Genomic DNA, 14,470 nt, shown 5'->3' on the forward strand with positions numbered 1-14,470 from the left:
AAAACAAACACAGATTTTATTGATTCAGAAGGCATTTGTTTTAGTGACTGCAATAAGGCATAAAAAAAGCTGTGAAGCAGGGGAAAGTCAAAGGACTGAGTAGTTCCTGTTCTGCAGGCATGTTTTTCAGAAGGCTAATGAAAAACTCGTGAAGATTCTTCTAGAAGTTGTGAAGACAACTGTGGCCATAGAGGAGACAATTGGTCAGCATGTTCTTGGCTTGCTGGATCGATCTGGGAAAGGCCAGCCTTCCAAACCAGCTGCATGGGACACAGAGCCAGAGGAGTCAGTAAAACCCTCTGTCCGGGTGGGATATGAAAAAGGTAACAGTTCTGTGATTTCCTGTTGCATAACTAACAGCATTTTCATACTTTATTTTTTATTCAAATACCATTTACTTTGAAGTTGTTAATTAAAAAGCTTTTTTTCAGCTATTAGCCATTTGTGTGCTTACATCATCTCCATCTGAGAGATGGAAAGAAAGACAATTCAGGAGTTGTTTTTGAGCATTGAATCAGACAGTGATGATCTAGGATCCTGTTAGAAAGCCTGCAACAATGGGAAAGTGGTTGAGAAAGTAAAAGGATAAATGTTTGACTTTGAGCAAGGGAAAAGAGGATAAAATACGGCTTGATTTCATCTTGCACCAACTTAACTATTTCCTCATCCTGCATGGGGAATGGGAGCTGAAAGGCATATGGATACTGGCAGTCACTGAGGGCAGCTGACAGGGATCAGCCTGTAGTTGTCCTTGTAGACTTCCCAAGCCTCCAGAAGAGGGTGGTGGCAAGGAAATGGCCTTTTGGGAGCCGTCCCTGGAGCTTTGTAGCTGCCAAGCTACACCCATCAGCTTTCTGGAAGAGTACTGGCTGGCACAGATATAAAGGAGCATTTTAACAGCGTAAAAAAATGTGTTCCAGTGTCTAAGAACTTTCCCAGGCACAGTTTAATTTGCCAGGAGAGTGTCTGACCACCTCTCTTCCGGGGACGTGACTTTTTGCCATTTGTTGGTACCTGTGATGCATAAGCCAGTGCAAGGACATGTGCATTCTGCCTGAGCCTTATGGTGAAGCAACACACAACAGGTCGGTTCAACCTAAAGCACATAACACATCTGACTTTGGCTGGAATTTCAACTCTTTCAGTGAATGAGAAAAATAACTGGAGGTCGAATACTGCATTTCAGTGTTAGGAAAGTGTAGACCATAGAGTAATAACACAAATGGTGAATGAAGTTGAACTTTACCTTGTCTATTCAAAATGTAGGTTATAAAATGTTATTGGTTCCCTGTGCCTTCAAATGTAGGTCACCGTAAGCCTGGGGGCTAGCGAAGAGAGGATGTAAGACTGTATGACTTGTAGCGCAGTGACATCTCTCTCAGTTGATTCCTCAAAGGTAGTCCATGCAGTGAAAAGAAGTGGGTACAACAGCCCTCTGAGGATTCTTCGAGTTTTACATTAACAGCATTTTTATGCTTGTACTGTTGTTTCAATAAAAAGCCTCATGACTGTCAACTTTTGTACACATGTCACTGTACTTCATTGGGAGGAAAATCACTGTGCATTTGGAAATCTCAGGCTGTTGAGGCTTAGCCTTTTTCCCTAGAGTTTAGATTGGATGGCTAAGCTTCTGGTCTGAATTTTTAGTATTTCCACAGGAGACCTTAAGGACTGATATCATCATTTACTTTAGCTGAAGGAAGCACTACTTTCAAATGCACGGGATGGGAATGAAGGGAGTAGTATTTGCTTAGGCTAGCACTGCTGAGAATAAGTATCTTCAACCATTGCCAGCTATTTAGCCCGCTGTCTCTTGTAGCAAAACGGTACAGTCAGCAATGATCCGGCGCAAGTTTACCACCTTCTGTCATATTATGGGGTAGTCATGAGTTTTATGTAAACGGCATTTTTAGAGACCATTTTTGTGTCGAAAACAGCAGTGAAGGGTTGTGTGTGTTTGTTACATACTTTGAACTGTGTAAAGAGCATTGACGTTTTCACGGAATATATTTTCCAAAGAAATAAAAATGTTTTCCACTTACAAAGGCCGTAATTACAGCCTGGCTTTCATAATATTCTATCTCATGCCTAAATGTACAACAGATCCTATAATGGTAGTGATTTAGCTTCTTAGAAGGGCTTTCAGTGGAAAACTAGGCTCCTGTTGCAGGAGGTTTGACCATTCTAACCCTTGTGTGTGTTAGAAGTAGGTTTTGGAAGAGTGTGCAAGGATGCCCTCCATCCACATACCAGCTTATTGTAATATTCTTTCTTGCATGTTTTCTTCTGTTCAGACAGAATTGTTTAATAGAAAAAAGAGAAGGCAAAGCAAATAGGGTGGGATTAAAGAAGACTCAAGGTTACTGTTGTTGAAATGAGTGCATGGGTAGTTTGCAATCTTGTTTCTCCGGTAGTACTCACAGTTGCTTTTTTTTCCTTTCAAAATGGTAGAGCAGCAGCCTTGCAGAATCCGCGGCTCTGCCGCGAGGGTCACGCTGGTACTTGGTACTTTTCTGTGACTGCATTCTGTGATTGCATCAGCATTTGATCCTGCTCCAACTAGATGTATATGACATTCATTTCATGTTTTCAGTCAGAAGATTGTTGTTACTCATTTCCTGTACTCTCACTCAGCGGCCAAAGGGGTCATAATCTTTTTAGGACTTTTTTTTTCATTCGGTTCTAGAAACAAGCAGTAGCGTATTTTGCTTTGCTGGCCAAACAGATCTTCATTCAAATAGCTTAGGAAAGTTTTAAGGAAAAAATAGTGCAAAGAAAAATCTAACAGTAAAACAGAAGTATTAATGCATTTAAGTGAGTGAAGTCTCTCTGACATTCTGAATGTGATCCATATTTACCGACAAGCAAAAGTCAGGTTTCTTTAAGAACATTCATTGATTTGTTCCATTATTTTAAGAAAGCTGAATCACTAAGGTGTGCATATTTAAGACCATAACTGGATTTATGGGGCATATATAGGTTTATCTGGCACCTTGGCTAGGTTATCAGTTAACACAGAATTTTATTTCCAACATCGTGACTAAAGTTCAAGTTTCAGCCATAAAACCTGTCCCATGAAGGGGATAGCATTAGTACAAAGTAATGCGGCGGGTTAATCACACCTGGAGAGCGAGGCCCTGAATGATGGGGACGGGCCCTGCAGCCCGTGGGTCCTCCTGCTGTAGAGGGGGATGCCTGAAGAGCAGAGGCACCGCTCTGGTGTGGGTGCCTTGCGGAGTACTGCGTGCCTCGAGTATCCAAACTCTCTTACCTACTTTTTGGGCTTCAAGCAGCATATCAAAAACAAGGTAGAAAATAGGTTTATTCGCTGAACCACCATCCTACAGACTTTCTCATTTTCTACTTGTAACCCATAACTTTCCCTAGTGGAATCCCAGCTATAAACCACAACATGAGTTCAGCTGTGGCACAAAATAAATAAAATAGCGATTGCTTCACAAACGTCAATCAGCAGCTCAAAACCAGTCTCTGTGTGTAGACTTCTTTATCCCACTTCTGCTTAAGCACTCTCTATCTTTTCTTATGACTTACTGGGCCATGATATCTGCCACGCTGAACTACAAATCTTGTGGTACAGGAGACAATGTAAACCTTTTCTGTTTGATTACAAGGAGTAAGTTTACACAAGAAAAGGCATTTTTACTTGTGCCAGTTATATCCTCCTCATTATTTTGTATCAGTGAAAAATTTGGGGAAAGAGAGCGTGTTTTTAATTCTTTTGCAGTGGGTGTATAGAGTGTGCTCAAATAGCACTGTAAGGATTAGTACAAATCGGAGGAATGAATTCCACTGCCAGGGAGTCTTTTGTCTTTCCTTCTTCAGTTATCTTTGAGAGTTTTAAAGTTTCCACGTAACTAATTATGCTCCTCCTTTCTCCATTTCTTTTTATAGTCGTATTTTAGTAAATTATATAGTTCTTATTCTGGGATCTTTTTACATAACAGAATTATCTCTTAGTATTGATTTATTTTGTATTTATCCAGAGGAAATGAAGACAAAATACAGAAGAACTGACATAAGCAAGACAAGATTTTAAAAATCCTGTCATTAATATCTTGTCATGGAGGCCATGTTTTACTCTTCGGTCACTGGCAAGAAAAGATAATAATATTAGCAGCGTCATTAATGTAAGAGATATTCTAGACTTAGCTTTTAAATGATGACTACCTGAGCAGGCTTCAGTATTTTTGAGTTTTTCTGTAAAAGTTTCCAGTTGTCCAGAAATTCTGATGACTTTGTAAAGAAGACTGCACATCTTTTTGCAGTTACTTTGCAAAATGTTTATTTTTTTAGTTGACATACAGTCGTCGTTGCAGAATCAGCTGTGTTTCTTAATCAGATAATTTGCTAAAGCGTAAGCGTTATAGGACATAAATTTCAAACTGGCTTAAATTTATCTACATTGATGGTAAAACATTCGTTCATCATTGTCAAGACTTTGTCCACATTTCTTTAGATTGTGCAATAACTAATGCATCACTGTTTTTATTTTATGTGGCTTATAGCTGTGCTACTGTTCTGTGGACTTTTATTTTGTGAGATCTCTGAAGCTAAGCAGGTCCTACCTGGTAACTGCTTAAGGTGGGTGACCCCCAGAGAGCATCAGATATTGCTAAGCGTGTTGGTGGCCAAAGAGGGAGTATGATCTCCCTCAGCTCAGCCTTTGCACCAAAGCACTGGTTAGCATTTGGTTACAGTGTTTAGCACTGGAACAGGCTGCGCAGAGAGGTTGTGGAGTCTCCTTCTCTGAAGATCTTCCTAACCCGCCTGGATGCCACCCTGTGCCACGTGCTCTAGGTGACCCTGCGTGTTCCAGGGGTTGGACTAGATGATCTCTAGAGGTCCCTTCCAACCTCAACCATTCTGTGATCCTGTGATTTGGAAACACTTATCCTTTTAAATGAAGGATGAGGATATGAATGAATCCTGTAAGTGGAAGACTCTGAGGATATTAAAGCTTCTCTGTCATCATTGACAATTTGAGACACTCAGAGTCCTTTAAATGTGGGTGTTGAGAAATCTGAATGCAATTTAATTAAAAGCGGTGGCAAGCAGCCTTACATTGCAGGGGGGCTGCCATCTGAAGGGATTTGGGGAAACCCCTGCTCTCCTCAAACACGTCATCAGTGCCAGCCACTGCCAGGGGAGCTCCCAGCACAGCAGCTGTGAATGTAGTTCCAAAGTGCAGTGTGGTCCTGTGTCGATGAAGGGTGCCATGTGAATGTGAGTTGTGTTCATCTAGTTACTCATTTCATTCATACATAAACTGGGTTTCTGGTTTTCCCCTATGGAGGATGAAGAGATTTTGTAGAGTTACACCATCAAAATTAAAGGAGATATGAATCAGTAATGATGTAGCTAGAAGAGAAAATTACTAGATACATCTGCATTTTATAAGTCTTTGTAATTATACAGTAAAACTAGACTAAACCTTGTCAAGTTAAATTTGTTGCAGGTTGCTGTGTATGAGTCATATACAACCGCAGCCATAGTGAAGTAAATGTGTAAATGAGATATTATCATCATGTATGCAAAGATAAAGCTAGATGTTCAATTGTATTGTAACAAAATCTTGGTGGGTTCAGACAGCATCAACAAGGAACTCATCCTTCCAATGTTGTTTGGATATTTGCTTAAGAGCAGATATAAGGAAATCGTACTCGACAAGGTATTTTAAGCCAAATCGTATAATTTAACTATAAAAACCTCTTTTGAATTTCTTTAACTAAAGAAACTGTTCCTATTTTGTTGTTATTCATAGAATAACCAGCAACTTCAGTGAAAATGAACCATAACCCAGTATTGCAATTTTATTGCCAAAAAGGTGCTGTTTGTAACTCATTTAGTCATGCCACTTTTTCCTCAAATCAAAGTCTTTTTTTGAGGAAAATTTTAAAGAAAAAAATATCCACTTACTCTATATGGGAAAAAAGTACTGTCCTTTCTGTGACAGAAAAGGAGACAAATGCTTTTGGTGTGTGAGGTCAGTAGCTGTCATTTGTTGGGTGCTGTATTAAATGTCTGTCCTAACCACATAGTAATTACTGAATCTCAGGAATATACTTTCACTTGTGTAGTTTAAATGCAGCCCTGATTTCTAAATATGCAAATTTACTATTTTCTAGTTTAATTACTCTCAGATTAATACCATGGGCAAACTTTGTCTCCTGCTTTTCAGACAAAATAGATAATGCTCTTAAATTGAATCAGCCCTTAAGAATTTTGAGGAGCAGGAAGATGACATCCTGTCCCTCAGTAAAGACTGAGTTCCCCTTCATTCTGTTTGATTTGTTCGGCTACCCATTTTAATCAATATGTAGTTAATTATGCTGAATTTCTGTATTTTAGTCTATTTGTTCTGAAAGGTTGTCTGAATTGTATTACCAAGGAATTGCCATTCACCTTATTTGAGTTTCTTTGAATTACTGACTTGAACAATTTGATGTTAATGCACAATAACAGAGTTGGTCACAGCTTGAAACAGTGACTGTTTTTTTTTTTTTAACCTGGTTGTATTTCAAAGCCAATTTTGCAAGTCATTATTGCAAGTCAATCAAAACCATAAGGATTATCAATAGCAACATATGTTTGCAAGAACAGATAGCCCAAAAGCATGCTGAGAGGGTGTCTAAAATATTCTTTTAACGTTTCCTTTTCTCTCTCCCATCTGCCTGGCTTGTCATTAACACATTCTATGTTTTAGTATATAATATTTTCCCTTCTGTCTTTGTGATCAGACTTAGCTTTCTAATTTTTTTTTCATGTTTTGATGAAAGATAAAGATTCTTATAAATTATTAAAAAGATAATTATTATTTTTTCAGAGTCCCGTTCCTCATATCATGGTAGTAATATAGGAATTGATGATATTAACATCTGGTCCGGAGAAGCAGATGAAGGACTGCTGACTCAGCATCTTGCAGAAAGTGGAGTGGAAATAGATCCTGAAAATGAAGAACTAGTTCTGAATGTTAGTTCTCGACTGCAAGCAGCTGTTGAAAAACTTCTGGAAGCTATCAATGAAACTTCAAATCAGGTAGGGCGATATACTGGTAATATGCTTTGAATCTTAGGTCTTGTCTTTTTTTCTTAAGAAAATATTTTAGGCTTATAATAATAAGCCTAAAATCTGTAGGCTCACTTTGAAAGTAAAAACACGACTTTAAACCTAAAGAATTCTGCTCTGCTCGAGCATGACCTTACTAATGAATTCAGATTCACGTTGGAGATCTGTTTTGGGCTGAATTTAGGTGTGTCTGTCAGAGTAGAGCTCGTGTCGGTCTCATGACAGTCACCTGCATTCCCATGGAAGGTATCCGAGCATCATCCCTCTGGTCCTTGTGAAAAGGGAACTGTGCCCAGTTCTTCTGTCAAACATCTTAGGCTCTTGATTGCCCCAAGAGTTGGAAATCTGCTGCTGCCTTTCAGCTGTGGTTTAAAGATGGTAAGTTAAGCACATACCCATCTAGAAAAGAAGTCTGTGGTCCAGCACTAATATATAGAGGTATGTGATCCATATATCATCTCCAAGGAAGAGGCGGTGTACAGTACTCCTTTATGCTGGTGCTTTGCATGGTGGGACTTGTAGTTGCTCTTTGAAGTACACTTTACTTTCCTTGTTAATTGAAATGAGTTACATACTGAGCTCACACTGCCCCTACCATGTGTCTAACTTGTAAATGATAAAGGCTTCAAGATGAAATTACGTAAGTAGATGCTCTGTATTTCACTCTTTGTCCATTAGGAACTTAAACTACCCACTTTTTGTTAACCTATTATTCTGCAAGTTCTTACACATGTAGGTACAGAGGGCTGGATACTGTAGTATTGGCTAAGGCTGTTCAAGTATCCAAAGTCATTCCTTTCCAAGCATTAACAGATCAGTGCTTCAGATCTGGTTCTGGTTTTCCCAAAGAGTTACTGGCACATAAATCATATTTTCTTGCATGGCTTTAAATGTACACTAGATGAGATTGGCCAAAATACAATTCAATGAATACTCATTTGGGTTTATTATTTATGTTTCTATTTATTTATTTTATTTTACCTTTGTGAGGGCATTTTCGTCCTCAGACCACATTCACTGTATTCAGAAGTTCTGAAGTTCCTGCTTCAACATTGCTAATTGTAGTAAATGAAATTCTGGAGGGGTCATATTGCATCTGTTTTTGCGAAGCCTCGTTCAACGTTTCAACATATCTGAGAAGGAGGTAGATTTCCTTCACTAACAACAAATTTGGAGAATTTGGAGCATACCAAAGAAATGAAAACAAGTAGTGATGTGGTAAAGACCAGAAATTGCTTCTGTTTTCTTTAACCTTTCAGATTAGTACGTGACATAAACTGCTTCCATACCATAAAGCAAACAGAATGTAGAAGATGCTGGTGGTATTTTAATTTTTTGAACTTTTTATACTTCAACGTGAGCATTTTTATTCCAGCCTTTTCTTTGGTGGTCACCAAAAATAGCTCTGCATTTCTCTGTTGTACTGGTTCCCAGCAGTCCTGCTATGCTATTTGCTAACATTTTCACTACCTGTTTCCTGGGCAGGAATTGTGCATTACATATATACTTAAAGGCTAGAATTATTTCTGAACTATATTTAAGTGTTGTGTGTAATTTAATGGCAAAATATATGCTTTTTTCTCACAAAATATGAAAGATAGTAGCAGATGAACAGCTCGGTTATACAGCATGAACTTTTTTTGTTACAGTTTAGACTATAGTTCCATTATCTCTTTTAGGGATACAGTAAATGCAGTTGGATTGACTAGAAATTCATTTCATAGTGTCTGGAAAAGTCTAGTCTATATTGTTGTGTTTTGAGTACGAGCCAGTACTGTGACTAGTTATAGTAGATCAGTCAGTCTGCTGTCAACTCAGTGTCTCTTGGGGAACTCAGTATTTTGAGCTAGTTCCTTAACCCATCTGAGACTAGAACTCAGAGGTGATTCCAGACAAAGATAAAAGGCTACATTGCGACACCTTACAATTACAAAATAATTTAACTACAAATTAAACAAAATCCCCTCTGGTTTACTAAAACAATTAGTCTGGTTGGTCTTGCAAATCATTGCACTACATTGCATTTATTTGCAAATTAATTCTGTAGCAGCTCTTTCTGTTTAAACCTACATCCAATTAAAAAAACGAAAGTGATTTAGGGATATTTGGTTTGATTTTGTTTGTTGTTGATTCCTTCTTTTAGTTTAAGCCTCAGAATTATATCAAGAATGGACACAGATTATGTAACATATGTACTTTAAATTATTGATGGAAATTGGAAGCAAATCTGTCTATATTGTGTTATTTAAATTTTGAGGAAAAGCACATGCAAAGTAATTACGATTCATGCAGCACTTTAGCAGCTTATTTCTGTTTATCGATTAGGAAAGTTTATGATCTTTTCCTAGCTTTGTAGATAAGACATTGCCCATATTGGCAAGAAAGGGAGTTACTTTTTTGACTCATATGTACATAACACATGCATGGTCACTCACACTATTTTCATGAGAATTACAGGTATTCAAAAATGGACTTATCTCTGATAAATTTTAAAAGTACATAAAATGTTAATCTGTTTACACATTTTCCCACAGAACCTATATGGTAGGTATAAACCTTGATGTCTTTTCTGTCTGCTCTGTAGAGACACTTTGGCAGGCACTCAAACTTGTCTGATTTGCAATGCCTAGTGTGGACCTACTGAATCATGTACAATTCCTGTGCGGATTTTAAGCTTTGGAGACTTAACAATTATTTTTAAATGTTTCAAAATGGAGCACATTATAAAATACTACGGAAGGGAAAAATAACCTAAAAATGATTACAGGCAGAAAAATGTTTAACCTTTCCTCTTAATTAGTTGTATTTTGCATACCAATATGTACCCGGGTCTTAAAGCAAGCTTAAAAGAACAAGAGAAACCCGGCAGAATATTCAAAGGAGATGTTTGAACCCTGTCCCAGCACTCCAGAGCTGCAGCGCAATTTGAATCCTTCCAGGTGAAGCGCAGAGTGGGGCTATAAATTCAAATTCCACCTGCCAGGGTTACATGTAGGTAAATAAATCAGGCCACTCCCCCGTCCTCTTTCTGTGGAGAGTTACTAGCAGGAAGTGCTTAAACTGGCCAAACTGGAGCAAGCTCTTACTGTGGATTTAACTCAAAGAACAAGAATGAAGTCAAATAACGACGGGCCTGCGTTCCTCTCGGGTTTGCCGTAGCGGAGGTTGAGACTCGTGTTAGTTTCTGCCCTGCTGACTGGCCTCTCTGCTGCAATGCTCCCCTTCAAGCAGAACGAAATCGGGCGTCCTCGCCTTGGAAATCATCCGCCAGCTCCTACTGGAAGATTTACCTTGCTTTTCCATGTGCAGCTTCACTAAGAAGGATTTTTGGAAGTAACTTTATGAAGCTTTCTTGCAGCGGTTTTCTGGATTTGGGGTGTTTGTTTATTTATTTATTTATTTATCATTTATTGCTTTACTCATGAATTACTTGTGAACAGTGGCTTCCTGGTGATTTTACAGTTGTTTTGTCACCGGCATTAATTGTCACTGGCCAAGTTTTCACATTGTTACGTATAGGCGCCCGGTCACGGATTTATTAACGTGAGGACTTTGTAAAGCCAACCCAGCAAGTGCAATATCCCCGTGTGCCAGGCAAGAAGAGGCAGCGGCGGCAGCAGCGTTCTGCCATGGATTCCTACCGCAGCTACTGGGCCTCTCATTTGTTTAGTGGTTTGTGGACTGAAGGCCAAGAAGAAAATATGTATGAGGTTGAATCTCGTGTGCCTTTACCATATCCTTTTTCTTTCCCTGAGCACTTGGATGAGAATAATTCTATAGTTGTAAATACATCAATTTTTCAATTCAGCCACAAAAGAAATGGGCACATTTTAAAAGTTGTCTCTAAAATCTCCTTGCCTACACCTCCCTATTCAGTAAGTATGATAGTTTTTAAAGGAAATTGTATTTTAACGTGCTTAAATGCAAGATAATAAACTTGACTCTTTAATTTGTCTCTTTAAATTTACCATGTACTGCTAACAGTTCATGGACAGGTTTTAATAGGCACTGAAAAAGCCTTAATTTTAAAAAGTTTCTGTTCATTTCTGACAAAAGTTTTAGCAGATGCAGAAATACATTGAAATATGTAAATTTAAGTTCTCTAATAGATACTTCACTGACACTTTTTAACATTTTTCTTATTACGCTTGACCTAGACTTTGGAGCGGTGTGCAATAGCTTTTATGCACTGACTTGCAGCATTAAATAGCACAGGCTTACTAATGGCATTTAGCGGTTGTCTATGTGCAGGAACCCTGTTACGTGTTTTTCTTTCAATTGCCATAGTTTCTCATACAGCACTTTAAAATGCAAGAATGTTTTAAGAATCCTCCATGATTTTTAGAAAGGCTCAAACCAGCTCAAATACTCCCCAGCAATATTTATACCCCCTTTACCTGACCTTGTCAGAATAAATAATTCAAGGTGATATCTAAGAAGGAACACTAAAGGAACCAAATCAGGTCTTTAAATTCATCATGTCGTAAAAGAGAATGTGTTGATTATTCGGCTCTTCTTTTCAAACTGTAATTTTGTTTATAAAATGAATAGTTGTGTGTGTCACAGTCTATATGGTGTTTCTAATCTATATCTACCAGTATGTATAATATTAAAAAGAGAAAAAATGGGGGGGAAGGAGGAGATACGTGTTGTTTCGTTTTCTGAAGTGTTGTCTTATTCTGAATACTAGACACACGAAGAACTCATGACTTGTTCGCCTCTATCTAGTCTAATGCCTTTCAGCTTGTATTTCTGTGTCCTTCCGAGGGACAGGTATAGACAGTAAACATTAATAGTTGGGAAGTACAGATCTCCTTACAGCATTAATATTTCCTTACTATATTGCTTTTGAATAATAGTTTTGTGTCTGCTTTGAAGTTAGAGCTCTGAGTGTGTCTAAACTGGGTGCTGAGCATGCACTTTTGTGCACTTCAGCCCTGGTTTTCCCGTCGTTCAGGTTGGTGATTGATGATACTGTTTTACACCTGTGATGATACGCATCAGTGTACTGTGTCACAGCTGTGGTGATGGGGAAAGAGGAATAAAAATAGTTCTGTTACGCCGATGCAGTCAGAAGCACCACAGCTTGTGCTGTCTTGTTGGTTGAAAAGTGTAGCATAGCAGAGTTCTTTTTTCCTTTTTTCTTTTTTTCTTTTTTTAAATATCTTCATGGTTAGGAGCAAAACTGATACCACTTATGCTGATTTATATCAAAAATACAGCTAGCTTTAGCCATTTTAAGGATATGAACAGCTACTGTCCATATTTAGCACAAAACTTTTATGTAAATACAGGTGAATCTAGTGTAAACTCATAAATGAGGCGTATGCGGAACAAAGACACGGATTTAGTCATGTGCCTTGCTCAGTACACTGTCCTAGGGAGTCTCTCTTTGCTTTTGAATCAATTCTCATATTGCAGTCTCTGAGTATGTGTTCAGTAAAGAACTTACCAAATATCTGCTAGAGTCATCACACTGTAAAACAACTGTTAACTAAATATAAATGTTGGAATAGATATTTATCAGAAATTCCTTGATTCATCTCATCTCTGTCATTTTCTCCTGTGCTAGCTCGAACATGCTAAAATTACGCAGACAGAACTCATGCGAGAGTCCTTCAAAAAGGAACAAGAAGCCACAGAATTTATCAAGTGTCAAGAGGAACTGCAAGAGCGTCTTAGTGAGGAAATCAAAGCCAGAGAGCAGCTGGCTTTGGAGCTGAGTAAAGCTGAAGGTGAGTAGCTTCTTTGATGAGCTGATGAACTTGCCTTGCTTGATGAACTGCATTCACCTTTTGTAATACTTGTCCAAGTTTTATAACAACTGCATTTTCTTTCATGCAAGAAATATACTTTTATTTATTGGTTGCAGAAATTGGAAATGAGATCAATTTGTGAATTTTAGAGTGTTATCGATTTCCTGAACAATTGTGTCTGGATTTTTCCTGTTATCCAGCACTGCCAAAAGGAATAAATAAAAATGAAGGAAAAATAACAGGACATCCGAAGTTAGCAATAAAACTAAAAAAGCAAAGGTGTCATGATACATGAGGAAAGACAGAAGAAGCAGCAAATGAACTATGCGTTGTCTGGAAAATCTGGTGGAAAACTGGGGCTTGGGAAGCTGAGTGAAACTAGCCACTGCACCCAAAACCTCTCCTAAACTTCCCAGCCCACACCTTTTATTTTCCTCACTAATAGTAAGATTGTTTCTTCTCCATGTTCCTAACTCTAAGGCCTAGGGCAGCCAAGGAAGTTTCCTATGCTGGCAAGGTATAGAAGAGCCAAGGAGTGAAATTTTCATTGTGAGCTGTAGGAGTGGCATGCCTGCAAGTAGCTGGCATGCTTGCAGTATACCATGGAAACTATTCTAAATTTATGTCAGAATGTATCCGTGTACAGGTATTTCTGAAACTTGAGGTTTGGGAATTCACAGTGTGTATAAAATTGTGCCCACTGTTTACACTTACCTGCTTAAGTAAAATTATATCTTTGTGGCAGGTTACTTTTTAAGGCTGTGGAAGACTTAAACTGTAGCAACACCAAAATCCAATAATACCATTTCCCAACTTTGTCTCATTTGGAAGTATTTTTAAACACTTGGATATATGTTACTATCCTTAAAATTAATTCATTTTGTGCAGACAAAGAGTAACAAATTAAAATCATAGAATTACAGAGTAGCTGAGGTTGGAAGGCACTTCTGAAGATTGTCTGGTCCAACCCCCTGGCTAAACAGGGTCGGGTTGAGCTGGTTGCTCATGGCTGTGTGTGGTTGGGTTTTGAGATGCTCAGTTTCCATGGGCAGCCTGTTCCGGTGTTTGATCCCCCAAAGTGATCCACAGAATTCTTAGGGTTGTAAGGGACCTCCAGAGATCATCTAGTCCAACCCCCTGCTCCAGCAGGGACACCTAGAGCACAAGGCACAGGGCGGCATCCAGGCGGGTTTGGAAGATCTCCAGAGAAGGAGACTCCACAGCCTCTCTGGGCAGCCTAATAGATGCATTTCACAACGAAACATGTAAGTTATATGCAGAATTATATCATCGGTAGAGATCTAATTCGATACAGTCTTTTGCAGAACCTGCGCCCATTTGTACGCCCTTACAATAACTCCCGAGTTAATTGACTCTCTTTCCTCCTTTTTTCCTCTGAACTTTTAATATCAATGCACTTAATGACAGGAACTTTTTTTTTTTTTTTTTTTTTTTTTTGCAAAGCAAGAATGCCATAGAACTCTTTTTATTTATTTTTTCTGCTCATTGAGCTGAGTGGTCAGTGCACTGCAGCAAAGCCAAACCGCATTGTCGTGTGAAACTCCTTGGCTAGGCCTGCAGACAAGAACACACAACAGCCTCTGTGCTCAGGACACACCTGATGGCCC

General features: G+C 38.6%; 1 protein-coding gene across 1 annotated transcript in view; it reads left to right on the forward strand.

Moving 5' to 3' along the window:
- The window catches only part of AKAP9 (A-kinase anchoring protein 9), a 100,768-nt gene that overhangs the window by 58,140 nt on the left and 28,158 nt on the right, over window positions 1–14,470 (forward strand). The window contains 3 exon segments of the mRNA XM_088533569.1: window positions 118–323; window positions 6,845–7,056; window positions 12,659–12,821. Coding sequence (XP_088389695.1) covers window positions 118–323; window positions 6,845–7,056; window positions 12,659–12,821 — 581 coding nt within the window.

Source organism: Tinamus guttatus, unplaced genomic scaffold (genome assembly GCF_059628265.1).
Source record: "Tinamus guttatus ecotype Peru unplaced genomic scaffold, ASM5962826v1 Tinamus_guttatus_pri_ptg000509l, whole genome shotgun sequence".
Taxonomy (NCBI): domain Eukaryota; kingdom Metazoa; phylum Chordata; class Aves; order Tinamiformes; family Tinamidae; genus Tinamus; species Tinamus guttatus.